General features: G+C 47.0%; 1 protein-coding gene across 1 annotated transcript; it reads right to left on the bottom strand.

The window, feature by feature from the left end:
• Nucleotides 1–3351: 3351 nt before the first annotated feature.
• On the bottom strand, nucleotides 3352–19095 carry LOC118922112 (mucin-17-like). Its single transcript, XM_036904459.2, has 12 exons — nucleotides 18529–19095; nucleotides 18180–18408; nucleotides 15449–15631; nucleotides 14888–15015; nucleotides 14498–14556; nucleotides 11203–11354; nucleotides 10630–10698; nucleotides 10382–10544; nucleotides 9231–9392; nucleotides 8520–8617; nucleotides 5203–5282; nucleotides 3352–3917 (listed from the first exon to the last, which is right to left on the bottom strand). The coding sequence occupies exons 2-12, from the start codon at nucleotides 18232–18234 to the stop codon at nucleotides 3876–3878; spliced, it is 1191 nt and encodes a 396-aa protein (XP_036760354.2). The 5' UTR covers nucleotides 18235–18408; nucleotides 18529–19095; the 3' UTR covers nucleotides 3352–3875.
• Between the last annotated feature and the right edge of the window lie 1323 nt (nucleotides 19096–20418).

A 20418-nucleotide genomic window follows, 5' to 3' on the forward strand; every position in this document is an offset into this window, starting at 1 on the left:
AGACGGCTGGGATGAATGTGAGAGGAGATGTTTTTTAAATCTTTGTGGAGATGAGTCTTGATTCAATTAAATTTAACAAGTATTGATGGCATCTCTATGCATAAAGCATTGTGTTAGGCACTGTGGGGGTTCAAGGCAAACAAAGCCACATCCTCACCCTGCAGGAACAGGTTATGTAGGAAAAATTGTGAATGTGACATAATATACATAACAGGGTTATCCAGTAACAGTGTTAAGGAGTGCTATGGACTGGATGTATGTGTCTCCCCCAAATTCCTATGTTGAAACCCTAACCCCCAGTGTGATGGTATTCGGAGGTGGGGCCTTTAGGAGGTAGAGTTAGATGAGCGCATGAGGGCGGGGCCCTGATCTGATGGGCTTAGTGTCCTTATAAAAAGAGACACCAGAAAGCTTGCTTTTGTGTGCCCTCCACCCCAACCCCGTGTGTGTGCACACAAAAGTAACTCATGTGAGCACACGAGAAGGGGGCCAGAGTGCGAGTCAGGAAGAGAGCCAGAACACCATCTTGCTGACACCCTGATCTTGGACTTCCAGCCTCCAGAACTGTGAGAAAATAAATGTCTGTTGTTTAAGCCACACCTTGTATGGTAGTTTCTTACAGCAGCCTGAGCTAAAACAGGGAGACATAGAAGAGAGATGAATAGTGAAGAGCTGTATCAGAGAGGGTTTCCTGGAGGAAGCAGAATCAGAGTTGCAGGATGAGTTAGATTCTAGAGAGGAAGGTATGGGGAGGGCATTGCAGTTGCAGGGAAAGGGCAGCATTTCAGCAGTCCATGCAGTGGGGGTGTAGAGTCCCTGGAGTCTGGGGTGGAGAGATGGAACCAGGAGCTAAGCCAGCTGGATTTCAGGGACCTTGAAAACACTGAGGAGTGTAGATCTTGCTCTAATAAGAGAGTGGGGGTATCAGTGCTTTTGAGCACATGCACAGAATATTTGGGAAAGAGACAGTTACTGTGTAGGAAGAAGTGACTGACCAGAGGGTAGGCCATGGGGAGAGCAGACAAGGCAATGATGCTCATAAAGAATCACATGTTGGAATAGGAGCAGCACCCAAGGGGAAGCAATGGCACCTGAAACTGTGTGACTTGGGGGATGCAGGTAGCCAGAGGTGGACCTGGTGGGTGATTCCCAAATTCTCTGACTTTATGCCCCCACCAGACCCTCTGTATCTGCCTCCAACCTCCTTTGGTGCATCTCTGTGCATTTGGATCTCCCTATTTCTGCAAAGTGACAGGACCTCCCTTTCATCTTGCCCCTGGGCCAGCCCATAGCTCTCCTATGGTTGGAGGAGGGGAAGAAGAGACCTAAATAGAAGAGATGCTGAAGAGAGAATTGTTAATGAGGGAGCTGATGTAAAAATAACTTAGAATAGTGCTTGGCATAAGGTGAGCAGTCACTCAGTTTTTGTAGATAAGAGAACCAAAGTCCAAGAAAAGTTTCTTGGCCGGGAGCCAAGATGGCGGTGTGAGTAGAGCAGCGGAAATCTCCTCCCAAAACCACATATATTTTTGAAAATACAACAAAGACAACTCTTCCTAAAAGAGAGACCAAGAAAAGTTTCTTTCTCCAGCTCACCCATGTAGTAAATGGCCAGCCAAGCACTGGACCTGGGCAGCTATGTATTTCATCACTGTATCCTGCCTTTTGGTGGGGTCTACAGCTCTTTCAAACACCCCTTCCCCTGGCCACTTATGCCTGGCCCTGTGGGAGATGGGAGGCAGTTTCAAAAGGGAAGACATCTGGATTCAGCCTATAGACTGAGTGTGTGTGTTCCACCCCCACCCCCAAAATTCATATGTTGAAACCTAATCTCCAGTGTGATGGTATTTGGAGGTGGGGCCTTTGGGAGTTTGATATGGTTATGAGGGCAGAGTCTCCTGAATGGAATTAGTGCCCTTTTAGAGACCCCAGAGAGCTCCCTCATCCCTTCTGCCCTGTGAAGACACAGTGAAAAGACAGCTGGCTATAAACCAGGAAGCCGACTCTCACCAGAAACCAATCTGCCAGCCCTTTGACCTGGGACTTCCCAGCTTCCAGAACTGTTAGAAATAAATGTCTTTTGTTTATAATCCCCCGCCTCTGCTCCCCGCCCCATTCCATGCTATTCTGTTATAGAAGCCTGAATGGACTAAGACGGCTGTGGATAAAATGAGAGTTCCTGTGCCCAGGATTCTCACCAGGCCCTGGTTGACTAGCTCACTGCACACCTGTGGGCAATACATGGCTGTTAACTCTATATAAAGAGCTCCGCCCAGTGCTCTGGGCGTGACATGGTGGCAGGTCTGAAAGGCTGCAGGAGAGCAGAGCAGAGGCTGGAGTGGTGTCAGCACCGAGGACAGAGGCCCAGAGGACGGCTGTGCGGGACGACTGTGCAGAGAGGTCCAGAGGACGACTGTGCAGGATGACTGGGCAGAGAGGCCCAGAGGACGGCTATGCAGACAGAGGGACCCAGAGACAGAGACTGGCTTGCTGCATACAGACTTGCTCTGAGTCAACCGGATTTTAGTGACTGACCTGCCACCTGGAAATAAAGTTGGGTATAACCTTTTCACCCCAAGAACGTTTTGCTGTCATTTTCTTTGGTCGCATTGAATCCATAGTGAACTTGCCCGGGGCCGAACCCATTGGCAAAACCACAGCCAATTTTAGGATCTGGGGATTTTGAATGCAAATATGAAAATGAATCAAGTGAAGGCGAAAGATCCCTGGGCCAGGAAGGGATGGCTGTGAGCCACCAGAGCCTGCAGATGCCCTAAGTGTCCATGAGGGGGCAGCAGAGCCTAGGCTCTTTTTTAGCTTACGGTTTAAGTGGGGTGGCCTGCCCGAGACTCCTTCCAGAACAAAATGAATTCTGAGCTGCATGCACATCAGGAATCTTAACGAAGCATTCTAAAAATGTTAAACATGACAGTGATGAGGGGGCTTTATTAACAGTCCAGTCCTTAGTGAGCAAAAGGTAAGACTGTGCCCAAATGGTCAGATACAATTTTTCCCAAGTTTAAACCAGGGAGTTGATGAGAAAGCTGGAACTAGAATCCAGGGCTCCATCTCCCAAATCTATGGAAATAAACATGAGTTCATTTCCAGAAGGAGAACTCTGTTCTCTCCCAGTGGGAAGTGAGTCCCTATATTCTGTGAGTGTACAGGGGTCCTGCCTCATCGTGGCCAGCAAGTGATGCTGGGGAAGGCCAGAGAACGGCATTCTTCCTGGATATAGATTTCCTTCTTTTCTTCTTGAAGCCAAACTCACCAGTCCCTATATCCTGGAGGAGAAGAGAGAGCCTGGCAGGTGAGAAACAGGAGTTTGTATAGGGCATCAACTGGAGAAAGGCCTGGAAATCATGACAAATTTAATGAAATTGCAACTTACTACAAATATATACAATTATATTCAATAACAAAAATCTAAACCTGTAGATAATTAGAACTTTAAAAATACTCACAATCCTATATACTCAAAGAGAAAAGCTATGTGTTTAAAAACATGTTTTTCATGAGAATGCTTAAATCAGCATTTTACATAAAGTTCAGTCCAATGTTGAAACAATCACCCAGTAAACAAACTCATTTGGGTGCTGTCCTTGGTGCTGAAGGACAAGTGGGAGGAAGAACTTCCCAGAAAGGAGCAGGAGGGCCTTGCCTGAGATCATGACAAGCCCATTAGAGCTTCCATGGCGTTTCTGTTTAAGTTTCCCAGTGCTGTGGTCTCTCTTCTTTTCCTCCTTGGTAAGTACGGTGTTGTTTGTCCTCAGGTTCCTGTGGGATGCTCTCAATGTGGAATGTTCCACCAAGCTTAGCCAAACTGAGGTCTCCTCACTCATAGCCCGACAGCTCCATAAAAAACTGCCTTTGCCTTAAATTGATGTCATCATCACTTGGGGCCTCTGAATTTTGATCTGGAAAGAGAGATAGAACCACATGAGGGATACGTACTGAAGAACCTGGGATTTGGAAGCATGAGAATCTTGGGGAAGCCCTCAGTTTAGAATTTAACCCGTTACCTGGAGTCTAGCACAAACCAACTGTGCCCCCACCCCACCTGAGTCAGGTAGGTTTAAAGGTATTATGGTTAAGGAGTTCATCTTTGCCCCAAGGCTCTTTCTAAGGAGTACAGTGCCTGAAGTCAATCACTCTTCTTTTGAAGTGTGAGTACTTTGAGGGTATTTCTTCTGCCCTCAAATCCACCCAGTTGAAATAAAATTAAAGTTGTAATCAAGGAGTTGTCACCCCTTGCCAAGTGATTCCTTGCCAGTGATAGTGGAACAACCTGACATTATGTTCCTCTTGAGGTGGTGCAGTAGACAGCATTATCTATGACATCGGTGCAGCAAAAATGTTTAAGCTGAGTCTAATCAAGCCTCTAGACCTAACTGCAAATTTATAGGAAATAAAGAGAATCAAAGGGCAAGTTAGATGACACCATATAATAATTAGACAAATCCAGAATGTGGGATATTCCTTAAGACAACTATGCTAGACTCTCAAAAAAGAAAAATCAGTGTATTAAAAAGGTAGGAGTCAGTTCCAGATTCAAAGACAAAAGAGACATGACAAAAGTCAGTGAGTGAATTTTGGTGTATTCACATATGAAAAAACTAGTAAAAAGTGATGATCTTGAGTTAATTGGAAAAATGAATATTGGATGATAATGTGGAATTATTGCCAACTTATTGGGCATGATAATGGTATTTGAGTGTGTGCTGAATGTTTAGGGATCAAGTGTCATAATATTTACAGTTGACTTCCAAATGGCTCAGCAAAACACACATGCACACATATATATAATGAAAGTATGGCACCATGTTAGACATTATTGATGTAGATGGGGCATGGAAGTATTTACTGCAATATTATTTTGACTTTTATGTTGGTCTGAAAATTAAAATAACTACATAAACTGGCCATCAAGGATATACTTAAAGTGGAGAAGGAAACCTCTGAACCTGAAGCCTCAGGGATCCAGAGAAGATAGAGTCCACCCTAGTGCTTAGCTCTCCTTCTCTCCCACCTGCTTGCCACCCTCTGTTGTATCTATTTCCCAGCAATGTAGGCCTGGATGGTCACCTGGACCGACAAACTGTAAAATGTGACTTTGCTTTCCTGATGATTCTACCATGGTAAGGAGGGGAGATGAGGTCTCAGGGCATGGGGAGATGAAAAGCTCATCCATGCCCTTCTTACCTTTGTTTCAGAGTCTATGTGGTCCAAGGAAGGCTGGAAGTTACTATAGATGGAGTCCAGTTGGAGGGCATCATCTTGTTCTAGATGGGGAGAAAGCCCCACAGAAGCAGATGGTTAGGAAGACAAACTCTTGCCTCTCCCTTTAATCCCACCTACAGTAGGATGAGTGGTGCATCCCCACTTCCCAAGAAACTGAAAAACACTGTAAACATGACATGATACCTAAACTACCACACCTCAGCAAATGGTTTGATTGATTCTCAAAAGATCTGAAAAATCACACTTCAAAATTCAACAAAGAAAAGCCACAAGCACTCTGCAGGCAGCTTTTCAAGTTCATGAAGAGCCCGTTAAGACTTGGCTTGGACTGAGGGTGCCATTTGATGGCTTTTGGAGCACCCCAATTCATGGACCTACAGCTTTTCTTTCCTTTAGAGTTTCCACAATGTTGTAAAATAAAATTTTGTCATTTGTCACTGAAAAATCTTAAACATTTCTTGTTGGCTATATGCCTAGGTACTATATATATTTATATAAATGGTATTTTTAAAATTTAATTGTTGCTGATGCATAGAAATGCAATTGATCTTTTATAAGATCTGACCTTATATCTGGAAACTCTGATAAGTTCTATTACTTTTACAGATTTAACATTCTTTTAGGTTTTCTATATAAGACAACCATACCATCAGCAAGTGACAGATTTATAGTTTTCTCTCCAGTCTTCAAACATTTTATTTAATTTTCTTTTTTATTATATAGATTAGGACACCCAGGACAATGATTAATAGAATTCGTGATGGGGGACATCTGTGCCCTGATCCTGGTTCAGTGCCGGGCTGGCAAAATGGCCCGTAAAAAACACCTGCAAGCTAAGATTTTTTTTTCATGTTTAAGAGGTTGAAAAAGTCTTACTGGACAAAACCACACTCATGTTGTTTGGTTCCTTCCATGTCATATTAGCAGAGGTGAGTAGCTGTGACAGAGATCATTTTATCCACACAGCCCAAAATATGCTATCTGGTCCTTTGTAGAAAAAGTTTACCAACCCCTGGTTAAATGGAATGACTTCTAATGATTTATCATTGAGAATGGTATTTGCATGTTTGTGTGAATACTTTTACCAGGAAAGGGAAGTTCTCTTCTCTTCCTAATTGGCTGAGTTTTTATGTGGAGCAGATACAGATTTTCATTAAAATCTTATTTTGCATTCATTGACATAATCATATTTTTCTTCTAAGTCTGGCAATGTGGTGAATGTGTAAATAGATTTTCTAATTTTAAAATAACCCTATTTCTAGAATAAACCCAACTAGTCGTGATTTTTATACTTGCTGGATTTGCTGTACTAATTTTTTCTTTAGGATCTTTGTATCTATACACACGAATGGGTTTGGTCTTTAAATTTACTTTCTTGTACTGTCTTTGTCTGATTTGCTATAAATGTTTATGGTAAAGTCAAAATGGGAATAAGAGAGAATTTCCTCCTCTTTCAGTCTCTGAATGAGTTTATATCAGATTGTCAATCTCTCTGTAAACATTTGGTAGAACTCACCTGTAAAACCATCTGGGTCTGATTCGCTTTTCAAAGCAGCTTTAGAACCATTCTGGCATGATTGCCTTAAAAATTTTGTCTAAATCTATGGATTTTTTTTGGGTGGAAGTTGTCTGTAATAGTTTCTTACTACCTTTTAAATATCTCCCACCATCACAGTGATGTTGCCTTACTCTCCCTGATACTATTTGTGTCTTTTTTCTCCATTGATCTTTCTGAGGCAGAAATTAGTCAACTTTATTAATCTTTTCAAATAACTTGTCTCTGATTTGTTGGCCCTTCCTTTTGTATTTCTGCTTCCTATTTTGTTGATTTCTGCTCTTATCTTAATTTTTTACATCTACCTTCTTTGAATTTATTTTGTTGTTCTTTCCTTAACTTCTAGAGTTGAAAAATTAGCCCAGTAATTTCCAATCTTTCTTTTCCTCCCCTGATAGAAGCATCTTAAGGCTGTAAGTTTCCTTCTAGTACAGTTGTATTTGCATCCCACAAGGATTTTAATTTCCATTCAGATCCAAGTATTTGCTAACTTCCATTATGATTTACTATTTGGTCCATGAGTTATTTAGAAACTTGAAAAACAAAAAAACTTCTGAAGGTATAAGATTTTTGTTTTCCAGAAAAATTTTTGTTATTTTTTTCTAATTTATGTGCATTGTGGTTGTATAATATAGTCTGACTTAGATTCTTTTTTTTTTAGACTAATTGAGACTTTTTATGGCTTTCTGAGTGGTGATTCATACAAGTTTTTACTATGCTCTTGCAATGAATGCATCCCGTCATTGAACACAGTCTATGGCAAGTATATTAAGGTTAATTATTTTGTACGACAGGTCTGTATCCTTGATGATTTTTTGTCTGCTTCATCAACCTGTTAAAAATCTCCCATCACTTTGAGAGATTCATTCATCAGTTTTTTCATATAGTTTTGTATCTTTGCTTTATAGATTTTGAAGCTATATTAATAGGGCACACAAGGGAAATTTGCTGTATCTTCTTAAAGTAAACCATTTCCCAGTAGGTATTGGTCATTTTTTGTCCCTAGTAATTCTTTCTGCTTTAGGGTTTATTTGCCAAACAATGGGTACACCTTTAGATAGAACAACAGATCTTTGGGTTAGTATTTCCCTGGTCCTTTTCCATTCTTTTGCTTTCATCCTTTTTCTGTGTTTCTATTTTGCAAGTGCCTTTTGTCCACAGGGATAGCTAGGTTAGCTGGAAGGTTTAATCCATTTATGTTTGTTGTAGTTTTAGATGTGGTGGATTCTTTACTACCTCCTTATATTGTACATCTGCTCTCCCTTTCTTACTTCTTGGTGGTTTGGCTGAAATGTTTTCTTCATTACATTTTTCCTTCTTTAGAATTTAAAGACTCAATTTCTAGAAATTTTAATATGTACATTTACCCTAACAAAATCTATAGTTCATTACTTTGCTGAGCTGTAACTCAACTATTGATGAATTCACCCATTTCTAGGCACCTACCTGTGCTCACACAGGCACAGTTTCGTGTTCTGGAGAAACCTAACACCACCAAGTAAACTGTGTTTCCCCCTGTGATCTAGTTCTTGCTCACACTTACACCTCATCTAGGGCCTTGCAGGAGCCAGTGGTAGAAAGAGGGTTGCAGATGTAGAGCCAAATATTCTAGAGATGGAAATGCTTTTCCATTTGCTCCTTTAAGTCCCGCTGTCCCCCCACACACCTCCCATTTGTGTCTCTACACTTGAGACATTTTGAGTCCTCTATGGATTTCCAGTACCTTCACAGATGTCAAAGCCAACATTTTGGAAAGTTCCAGGGGCTGACCCACCATCCTCTTCATGCCACTTGTACAACTGAGTCACTTTAGATTTTTGCCTATTGACAGAAACACGGAAGAGACCCCATTATATATGGGCAACAGGGACAAGGACCTGGGGACTAGTTAAGCCCCTGCTTTCTGCTGCCCCACTGTCCACCCTGAGGATGGAATGGTTTTGGAGACAGAGGATCAGAAAAGGAAGAGGTTGCCTCAGAAGATTGGAGACTGACAAAAATTAGGCTTGGGGTGGAATAATGATTGTGCATTGAGCATTGACTCCCCTATACAGAATTTTATTGTCGTTAACAACCATTTGATCAATAAATATGAGAGATGCCCTCACAAAAAACAAAAAAAAACAAAAACAAAACAAAACAAAAAAAAAGGACAGACCTCCAATGGTAAAATAAATTAGTAACCGGGATGTAAGGTATAGCATAAGGAATATAGTCAAGATATTGTAACAGCCTGGTAGGGTGATAGCTGGAACCTAGAATTATGTATATAAATGTTCTACCACTGTGTTGTACACTTGAAACTCATGTAATGTAATACTGTGTGTCAACTACCCTTCAATAAAAAATAATTATTAAAATAAAAAAATAAAAATAAAAAAAAGAAAAGGAAGAGGAGCTGGAGGCAAACGGAAGAGCAGAGGCAATGGCTCACCTTTCTGCCTCTCTCCTGGAGCGGAACATGAACACCAGGAGGGCCATGAAGATGATTAGCACCAGTGAGCAGGCTGCCCCCACGAGCCCGTACACCAGACTCTTCTTAGTGCTGGACTCACAGGTTTCCCCACTGTACCATTCCGTGTCTGTGGTCAGGCAGCTGAGATGGAGAGAAGGGGCAGGCGAGGAGAGGGAGCAATCCTGAGTCAGGGCTGGCCAGTGCCCACAGCCTCCCAGCCTTAGGGCTGGCCTGGCCCCATGGGAGCTTAATGAGGAAAAGGTGAAGAAGGAAGGGATTGCTAGGGGCAGAGCCAGGAGCCACGAGGGGACCACCAGAGACCAAGTCCAGCTTCCGTGGGGTGGACCTTACACAGAACCCAATATCCATGACCAGGCCTGTAGGTTTTGCAACCTAGGACCTAGAATAGTTGGCCCAACTCGGGGGCTGCCTTGGGCTGCACCCAGTAACTTGAGGCCCACCGCAACCTTGTCACTTACCCATTGACTATCCTCATCCTACCTCCCTCTCTGTCTGGAAAAACAATCCCATCCCTAGTCTGGTTTACCTCTGAAACTCCTTATCCTCCCCAGAGATGCTCTTTCTAAGCCCTGCTCCTTTCCATCTTGAGCCAGCTTGCAAGCTCCTCTTACAGGAAGACTTCCCAGAATAACTACTCAGGCCTGTGCATTGTGTGGCTTCTTCCCCAATCCCTGGTGCTCCAGCCGGCCTCTCCTTGGTTTAGCTCTGGTGGACAGCGCCTTTCCTGCCCTGCTTACTCCAGTGACTTGGCTTTTGCAGGCTTTCTACCCTCCCTATGCGGTGTGTCACCTCTCCCCATGTCACCAGCAGGGGATGTTGAACTCTCCCTGGAAGCAAGGCCCTGTGCTCCCCATCTGACTGGGAGCTCCCTGAGGCTGGGGCCTTCCTTCTGCTTCCTCCCGAGCTTGACAGTCCTCAGCATCGCTCAGAGGGGAAGGCAGCTACTGAGGCACCCATGGCCCGTTCTGGACCTGGGTCGGGGCTCTGGCCACGCATGTTCTTTGGGGCTGGCTGTGTTCAGGAGGGGTCAGGACCTACTTCATGACCTTGGCCTCCAGGCAGAGTCCCCAGGGGGGAAGGAGAACAGCGGGGCTTGGTGTGACACTCACTAGCAGCGAGCGCCTCCCTCCCTCAGCAGGCACTTCCCATTGAGACAGTTCAGTGAGTTGTTGAAGCCAGACATGCAGCGCGTGATGCAGTGTAGTTTCCCATCCACATACTCCACAAAGAAGTGGTGGGCCAGGTCTTGCCCAACTTTCTGCCGGCATTCCTCTGCAGGGACATAGGGGGGCTTCCCTGATCAGGCTGCCGGCTGCTGCCCTTCCCCTGCCCACCCAGAGCCCCTTGGGTCACCTACCTTCAGGCTTAAACTTGGGAACTGATACATTTTGCACCTTGGTGGCACTTGTGTTGAAACACAGTATGGCTGTGGAGGAGACATACAAAGCGCCTCACAACAAGCTTGTTTAGCAGGGGGCTCAAGTGTGTGTGGGTGGGGGTGGGTGGGGTTGTGAGGGGGTGCTGGGGAACCCTGCCTGTGGAGGGAGCATGCTGGCCTCACATCCAGCTCAGTATGATGACCCTCCCACCATCTGTTCCTCCCCTGTCCTTCTCCCATGCCCACCTCTGCCAAGACTCCCACACTGCTCACTATGCTGAAAGTAATAGGAAGTCACATTTGTCATTTTCCTGTAGACTCAGGTGCCCCGCAGGATTTAGCCTATGGCCCGCCTCCCCTGTCTCCTCCTTCCAAAGCCTCTGCTGGAAGCTGCCAATCTGAGCGACAAGCTTCGAGCCTTATTCCCGGGCTCTCAGTGTTCTCCGGGCCACCCCCAAATCTGCTTTTTCTCCCCTTCCCACCCCAGGATGACAAAGCTTAAAGATTCCTTGAAGATCTCCTCGAGCCCCTCCCAGAAGCTTAGAAACTTACATTTACAGACATTATTTACACTTATTTGCTGTGTGGTTACATTTATGATTTTTTGCTCCACTTTCTGGCTGACGTTCTTGAAGACTTCGGTGTATTGTGGGGTGTACTTGGCCTTCAGGAGGACTTCATGGTCCACCACCACACTACCACGCCTGGGGAGAAAGAGAAAGAGGTCCTTGGGCACCCTCACAAGTCAAAATGGGTGCTCACCTCTCCCGCCTCTTCCCCAGGCAGGCCACATCCTCTCTGGCCCATTCCAGGCTCTCCTAGGCCTTTGCCAGAGGACTTGTATCCCAGCCTGCTCCTAAGGGGACCAGCTACAAAGGCTAGGATCTGGGCAGATCTGCATGGAAGTCCCAGAGAAGGCCCAGGGATAAAGTTGAACAGAAGGATGGGATGGTGGACAAGTCATCCTGAAAGTGTCATTAGAAGTATTCAAGCAGGAGACTGGGCAGCTGTTGATAAGACGTCCTTATGGGGTAGGAAGTGTCACCAGGGATGAAAGGATTCATGAACTACTAAGTGCTTCAGGAGGTCTGTGAGCCTCTTAAGACTGTATGCAAACATTTGAAGGTGCATATATTTTTTTTTTCTATACACACAGTTTGGTCAATTCTTAAAGGAGTCTCTGACACCTACAAGGGTAAAATCCAGTCAAAAGCCTCTCCCTACTCCCTGCTTAGAAGCAAGGAGAGCCGGGGGCAGGCTCCCAGGCAGTGTGGACTCAGACCTGCCGGCAGCTTCCCTCTGCCTCATTTTCCAACTCTGAATCTCCAGTTAGGGCTGTCTTCTTCGTGAGCAAAAAAAAAATGGGGAATGCCTGTAAGTCAACAAGCTCTTATTCCAGAATGCAAATTACTTCTCCCTCCTGGGTGCAGAGGTATTATTTGCACCCCAGGAGTGAGCACTTTCTGGTTTAAAAATACAATAACAAGTCCAGCCTTTCCATGCTCACAGCCCAAGATTCCTAAATACTGAAAGCCAAAAGCACTCTTTCCCTTGCTTTTTACTTAATGCTACATTCAGAGGCTTAACTACACATAGCAGGTTTAGGGGTGCTCATAGAGTAACATACAGAAAAATAGAATTATATAATATAATAATGATATACATACTACAACATAATATAAATGAGTTAGCAGAGACCAGGAGATCCAGTTCACGGCTCTCTCTCATGATTAACAGAACAGCGATTCCAAGTAGCCACTTGGTGGTGGCCTGAGATACGTCCCAGGCTTCATTAATGTGCTCAGTTCCCATTTTGAGGGCTCCCATGGACAAACGTGGCTTTATCTAGGCCATGTGGGTGTAGTAGGGGTTAGGAAATGTGGCATGAAATCCCAGCACTGGCCCTAAGTAGCAGCGTGACAATGGGCCAGCCCATTGGCCCCCTGGGGTCTCCTGTCTCTTGTCTGTATGACATGAGGGTTGGACGGGCAGATTGTTCCCAGGACTCTGTTTCATGTTTTCGAAGTGGTGATTCTCACTTCTTATCTGCACACCCTCAGACCTCTCTGGAGCTCTCAGAGCAGAATGGAGAAAGAAGATGTGGTACCTATGCACAATGGAATATTACTCAGCCATAAGAAAGAATGAGATCCTGCCATTTGCAACAACATGGATGGAGCTAGAGGTATTATGCTCAGTGAAGTAAGCCAGGCGGAGAAAGACAAATTCCATTATTATTTCGCTTATATGTGGAATCTTAAAAGCAAAACAAAACAAAACAAATTACAAAACAGAAACAGATTCACAGACACTGAGAAGGGACTGGTGGTCCCCACAGTGGAAGGGTGGGTGTGGGTGGGTGAAATGGGTGAAGGGGATAAAAGGCACAAGGTGTCAATCATAATATAAATTAGTCACAGGAATGAAAGAGCCCAGAGAATATAGTAAAAAATAAATAAAAATAAAAATAAGAAAATGATTGTTTTAAATGCCTGGTCCACAGAGCTTGTCCTCTGATGGACAGGTAGAGAGGAAGGATGAGGCCTGGCCCTAGAGACACCCCCCATCCCAGGGACAAAAGAGAGTCCTATGTGGTCAGCACACGCTGGTCATGGAGAGGAAGTCTTAGGGTCAGAAAGAAAAATGCTTTCTTCTTCCAGGGGAGCTGAGCTGCCGAAGAGCCACCATTCAGCCCCTGACCCAAGCCCCAGGCTGACTGCAACACCTGTCGTGAGGGCAGACACAGGGGGGCTTGGGACCCCCACCTGCTGCTACCTGGGGTGGCCTCTCTTGTGAGAGAAGTTTGGGGTTGGAAGAATTAAGGGAGGAAGAGAAAGGGAAGCTGGTGAACATTTTTTTCTTCCTTTTGAAAATTAGTGAGTGTGACTCTGTAAACTGTAAGAAAAGAGCTTTCCTTCGTGCTCCAGAGATGGTCTGTAAGGCCCATTGGCCAGCACCATTCAAAGGGTTTCAGGAAGTTGGAGCTGATAACAATGCAGAGGTCCTGTAGGGACAGATACTATCCTAGGTGAGAGGAAGTGGCTATGGGGCAGGTATGGACATCGTTTTCCTCGGGGGTTCCCTTCACAAGCTAAGTTGGTGGCTTCATCTCTGAGGGTCAGTGGGGTGCCCATCACACAGGCTGTAGCCTCCAGGTGCTCTGCAGTGTCTGTCTCCAGCACAAGAGGACTGCCGTTTGAGTCCTGGCTGCACCAGTCTGTAAACGACCCCTCAGGCACCTCTCCACATCCCTCTAACCTCAGTTCCTCCATCTCTGCAGTGGGAACAGCTCTGCTGGCTTCACTCACAGGGGAGGTTACGAGCTTTCAACTGGAAGATGCATGTGAAACTATCATTGTTGCAGGGTGTTACAGGATCACTTGTGTCCTCCCAAATTCATATGTGGAAGTCTTAACCCCCAGTACCCCAGGATGTGTCTGCATTGGGGGATATGGCCTTTAGGGAGGTGATTAAGTTAAAATGAAGCCTTTAGGGTGGCCTTAATCCAATCTGACTGGTGTCCTTATAAAAAGAGGAAATTTGGTCACACAGACACACCAGGCATGTGCCGGCGCAGAAGAAAGGTCGCGTGAGGACACAGAGACAGCAGCTGTCTGCGAGCCAAGGAGAGAGGCTCAGAAGAAACCAACCCAGCCTACGCCCTGATCTTGGACTTCCAGCCTCCAGAGCCATGAGCAATACATTTCTGTTAAGTTGCCCTGCCTGAGGTATTTTGTTACGACAGTGCTAACAGACTAGCAAGGGAGGCGTGGTTACAGTTGTCTCTGCGAATATGACTGTAGCTTCCATTTCAAAGACTTTCTTCCCAGGAGTCCCAGATACTCACGATAGCCTTGTGATGTTGACCCCTTCATATTCAGGGATTCCAGAATAAACCAAGTCCATCTGCAAGGCAAGTGGGCCACTGTGTCATCCCAGAGGCTCCACCTCAGGGCCTGCCAGGCCTTTCCACAGAGCGTGGAGGAGAGACTGCAGGTCCCCCGTCCCCACCCCGAACCAGCAGCGGCCACCCAGCGAGCAGCCCCACCCTGCCACCCGGCAGCCCGGAGGGAGCCCTGCTTCGTCCTCCCCTCCCTGCCTGGGAAGACCAAGGAAATGCAGGAGCCTAGAAACTCACCTCTGACAGGAGACTTGCCCTCAGCTGCTTTCTTAACCCCTAGAGACCCTCCCTGGGGAGACCAGAGTGGCCCCTGGGCACTCGCTGTCTTAGGCCCACCTGTTTTGTGAATTCCTTTGAGAAATTCTGGTACTTCTCAGAAAGTGGGTCTTCCAGCTCCTTGGAGAAATTCACGCTGGTCACCGTTACGGTCAGTTCCACCTGGGCGGAGACGGTATCCGGCAGCTCTGAGGGGGTCAGAAAGCAGCCGCATGTACTGCCGGCCGAGGGCCAGTGCCCGCCCAAGGCGCCCCGCCCTCCCGCACGTCTGCCCCAGCCGGGAGGTGGCCAGGGTCTCTGGAAGGAGGGGACACAGGGACACCCGCATGGCTTTGAGTTGGAGCCCCGGGGACCTCAGGTCTTACATTCTCAGAGAATTCTACATGCTTTTGGCATCGTGCACCATCATATACTCATTTACTAAATTGCACTTATGGTAAAATTCTGTGCTGAATTTGTATTTTGCTCCAAACGATACCTTCTGGCTTCTTTTATTTTTAAATGGTTTACCTTTCTTACCACTGGGTAAAATAGTCACCCCCAGAAGAGGCCATATTCCTGGCCACACACGGAAGAGAGGCAGGACTGGGCACGCTGGGGTTGAGGCATCTGCTGCCTTACCTATGCTTGGGACGACCTCCTCACACTTCGGCCCCTGGTAGAGTTCAGGGCACAGGCACTTGATCCCATCCCAGACGCCTCCGTTCCAGCACGTGCCTACCACCTGCTGGCACTGATCCCCCGCGAAGCCACTGGGACATTCACAGGCCTTTCCATTCCACTTCCCACCATTGAAGCAGATCACTGAAAGGAAAAAGAACCCGCTCAACCATGTACATTTGCACAGCACTTTACAGCTTACAGCGTATTTTTCACAGACACTGTCCAATTTGATACTCTTGAGACCCTGGGGTGGGCTGGGCAGTTAGTCACCCTGCTGTACAGAAGGGAAAAGTGAGGTGGAGATGCCAGCCCAAAGTTCCACATGGAGGCCAGATTACCTGGTCTGGGCTCTATTCAGTGTGCTTTCTTTCAGGGCTGAGGAAGAGGAAGGGGGGACAGGGACTGAAAGAGCCCAGAGAAACTTGACCAGTCCAGACCCACCGAGCTAGGGAACAAAGATGTCACTGTTCCCTCAGTGCCTGGAAACCCCTGCTGTTGCGACCGTTCATGATCCCTTTTTAATTTGCTGGGAGGTGGGGTTTAGTTGTAGACTTAGTTTAAATAGATAGTTACTGGTTATAGACAACTCTCAAATACTTCTGCCAGCTAATCTGGAAAATCTAAAGCTCTGTTCTCTTTGGCTTTTCTTGAAAAGAGCCATGTCTGCGCAGGCCAGATTTCCCTGTGTGTTTTGTCTGGGAAGGTGCACTCCCCTCACCAGACCCAGACAGCAGGGGCCACACTGGGACCGTCACGTCATGAAGCCTGTTTACAGGCTGTTGGTCTGAGACATTTCGGAAGAATGGAAGAGATGAGTCAAGAGTAGAGTCCAGCACAGCGGAGACCCATAAATCCCAAATCAGCCCCTCTCTCCTCTGGTGCATGTAACTGAAGATGTTCTGACCTGATCTCAGTGCCTGAACACGGTTTGTGAGTAGTGACCAAAGCAGCTGGTGTGTGTTCAGCTGTTGCTCAACAGTCCAAAGGGAAAACCAGCCTCTTGGGTGTAAGAGAAAGAGGAAAGGGGGCCATCATATCAGCTGTGGGCCTGGTGGTCATGCAGCCACTTAGCATTCATGTTGAGACACCTGGGGGCCTTCCTGGGACAATGAGGGCTGGAACCTCCCCTCTAAAGATGCTCAGCATCCTTTCTGGAACCAGAGAGCTCGCTGAGACAAAGATGCATTAGAGAGGGCCCAGAGGAAAAGCCACATAACATAAAGGCCAGACAAAGCAGAACTCAACAGAGGAAGAATTCACAAAGCCTTGAGAAACCGCAGCCCCCTACAGCTGAAGGACCGCCCTTCACCTTCATCAGTTCATCACAGGATTGAGCAGTGCCCTGGGCAGAAGCAGATCATGTATGTGTGAGTTTAGCTGCAATTCCTCTAAATCAGTGTATGTTGTCACATATTTTATCTACCGTATTTTCTTGAATACCTGCCAAATACCCTTTCTCAGTCTGAAAATAATATTCACAGATGTGATGGTGTACAATATAATATATATTTTGTATTACATACAAAACACAGGCACACCTCATTTTAGTGCACTTCACTTAATTGCACTTTGCAGATCTTGTGTGTTTTATGGATTGGAGGTCTGTGGCCACCCGGCATAGAGCACATCTGTTGGTGCCGTTTTTCCAACCGCATTTGCTCACTTTGTGTCTCTGTGTCACATTTGGTTAATTCTTGCAATATTTCAAATTTTTCATTATTATTATATTTGTTACAATGATCTGTGATCAGCGATTATGACTTCCTGAGCTCTCAGGTGATGGTTTTTAGAAATTTTTTGCAATGTAGTATTTTCAATCAAGGTATATGCATTGTTTTTTTAGACATAATGCTATTGCACATTTAACAGACTACAGTGTTGTGTAAGCAGAGCTTTTATATGCACTGGGAGACCAAAAAATTCATTTGATTGACTTTATTGTGGTGGTCTGGAACTAAACCCACGGAATCTCCGAAGTGTGCCTGTCATAACAGTGTTGTAACAGTATGTACGGGTGGGATAGTTCTTATCCTACCCAGGGTGAAGAAAGTTGAGTGAAAGCTCTAGAGACAGAGAGAAGAAGGGAGGGGGACCTAAGGACAGAGAAACATTTAAGGACATGGAGGTACAGTTCAGAGATGATAAAAATGGACCTTCTCTTGCTTCTATGGTGGATGCTCAGAGGATAAACAAAAACAGAGTGAATGGTGGCCAGGAAATAGTGGCCAAGGGTACACGTGAATACTGTTGGCGAAATCCTCCTCCTCCTCCTCAATAATAATAAAAATCTTTGCACTTAAGCATGAGAGAAATCTGTGACAAAAAACACTGAAAAGCTATAAAATGCAAATGAAAGCTATGAAGCTAACAGAAGCATAGTCTATAAGATGCAATGGATCAGAGACCGCAGAGTACAGGGAGGGAAGGGAATGTGTGCACACTTTCCTGGGCATCGAAGGGGTCCAGGCAAAGTGGAGGAAACATGTTGTGCAAGAGTGGGATTTGTGCAAGAAACACAGATGGGGGACAGAAGAAAGTGATCAGGTACAGGGCTGAAGGTTTTCTCTAATGGAAAACAGGGAAGAACAAAGGAAGTGGGTGATGAGCACAAGTGCAAAGAGATGAACACAAACGGGGGGACTGGAAAGAAATGTGACCTTCAAAAAGGAGACTTCAAGAAATTTCTTACTTGGTGTAGATGGTGAGGCACTGGAAGTTGAGGTGGGGGTGCTCTGTGTGGACATAGTCTTGCTGGTGGAGACAGGAGGTGCTGTTTGGGAGGCAGTGCTCTGTGTGCTGGGACTCAGGGTGGACACGGGTGTGGTGGTGACACTCAGAGAGGTCGACTGTGCAGAAGTTTCTGTAGAAGTTGTCACGGAGCTGGTGAAATCACTGTAGGTGGCTGAAGATGTGCTAGCCTGCGAGGAAGTGGTAACAAGGGTGCTGCTCTCAACAGGAGGACTCAGAGATGCAGTTACTGTGGCAGAAGTCATCACACGGGTGGTGGTCTCAGTAAGAATGGTAGTAGATGCACTCACCTCAGTAGGAATTGTCACAGATGTGGTGTTGTCACTAGAAACTGATGAATACACAGTAGTCCTGGTAGTTATCACAGTGGTGCTGCCAGGAGTAAATGCTGATGTTGTTGCACTGTCCCCTGGGGTAGGTGTGACGGTGCTGGTGCTCTCGGTGGGTGGTGATGTTGTTGTACCGTCCCCTGTGGGAGGAGTGATGGTGCTGGTGCTCTCAGTGGGTGGTGATGTTGTTGTACCGTCCCCTGTGGGAGGAGTGACGGTGCTGGTGCTCTCGGTGGGTGGTGATGTTGTTGCACTGTCCCCTGTGGGAGGTGTGACGGTGCTGGTGCTCTCGGTGGGTGGTGATGTTGTTGTACTGTCCCCTGTGGAAGGTGTGATGGTGCTGGTGCTCTCGGTGGGTGGTGATGTTGTTGTACTGTCCCCTGTGGGAGGTGTGACGGTGCTGGTGCTCTCGGTGGGTGGTGATGTTGTTGTACCTTCCCCTGTGGGTGGTGTGACAGTGCTGGTGCTCTCGGTGGGTGGTGATGTTGTTGTACTGTCCCCTGTGGGAGGTGTGACGGTGCTGGTGCTCTCGGTGGGTGGTGATGTTGTTGTACCTTCCCCTGTGGGAGGTGTGACGGTGCTGGTGCTCTCGGTGGGTGGTGATGTTGTTGTACTGTCCCCTGTGGGAGGAGTGATGGTGCTGGTGCTCTCCGTGGGTGGTGATGTTGTTGTACCGTCCCCTGTGGGAGGAGTGATGGTGCTGGTGCTCTCGGTGGGTGGTGATGTTGTTGCACTGTCCCCTGTGGGAGGTGTGACGGTGCTGGTGCTCTCGGTGGGTGGTGATGTTGTTGTACTGTCCCCTGTGGAAGGTGTGATGGTGCTGGTGCTCTCGGTGGGTGGTGATGTTGTTGTACTGTCCCCTGTGGGAGGTGTGACGGTGCTGGTGCTCTCGGTGGGTGGTGATGTTGTTGTACTGTCCCCTGTGGGAGGTGTGACGGTGCTGGTGCTCTCGGTGGGTGGTGATGTTGTTGTACCTTCCCCTGTGGGTGGTGTGACAGTGCTGGTGCTCTCGGTGGGTGGTGATGTTGTTGTACTGTCCCCTGTGGGAGGAGTGATGGTGCTGGTGCTCTCAGTGGGTGGTGATGTTGTTGTACCGTCCCCTGTGGGAGGAGTGATGGTGCTGGTGCTCTCGGTGGGTGGTGATGTTGTTGCACTGTCCCCTGTGGGAGGTGTGACGGTGCTGGTGCTCTCGGTGGGTGGTGATGTTGTTGTACTGTCCCCTGCAGAAGGTGTGACGGTGCTGGTGCTCTCGGTGGGTGGTGATGTTGTTGTACTGTCCCCTGTGGAAGGTGTGATGGTGCTGGTGCTCTCGGTGGGTGGTGATGTTGTACTGTCCCCTGTGGGAGGTGTGATGGTGCTGGTGCTCTCGGTGGGTGGTGATGTTGTTGTACTGTCCCCTGTGGGAGGTGTGACGGTGCTGGTGCTCTCGGTGGGTGGTGATGTTGTTGTACCTTCCCCTGTGGGTGGTGTGACAGTGCTGGTGCTCTCGGTGGGTGGTGATGTTGTTGTACTGTCCCCTGTGGGAGGTGTGACGGTGCTGGTGCTCTCGGTGGGTGGTGATGTTGTTGTACCTTCCCCTGTGGGAGGTGTGACGGTGCTGGTGCTCTCGGTGGGTGGTGATGTTGTACTGTCCCCTGTGGGAGGTGTGACGGTGCTGGTGCTCTCGGTGGGTGGTGATGTTGTTGTACTGTCCCCTGTGGGAGGAGTGATGGTGCTGGTGGTCTCAGTGGGTGGTGATGTTGTTGTACCGTCCCCTGTGGGAGGAGTGATGGTGCTGGTGCTCTCGGTGGGTGGTGATGTTGTTGCACTGTCCCCTGTGGGAGGTGTGACGGTGCTGGTGCTCTCGGTGGG

This window comes from Manis pentadactyla, chromosome 10 (genome assembly GCF_030020395.1).
Source record: "Manis pentadactyla isolate mManPen7 chromosome 10, mManPen7.hap1, whole genome shotgun sequence".
Taxonomy (NCBI): Eukaryota; Metazoa; Chordata; class Mammalia; order Pholidota; family Manidae; genus Manis; species Manis pentadactyla.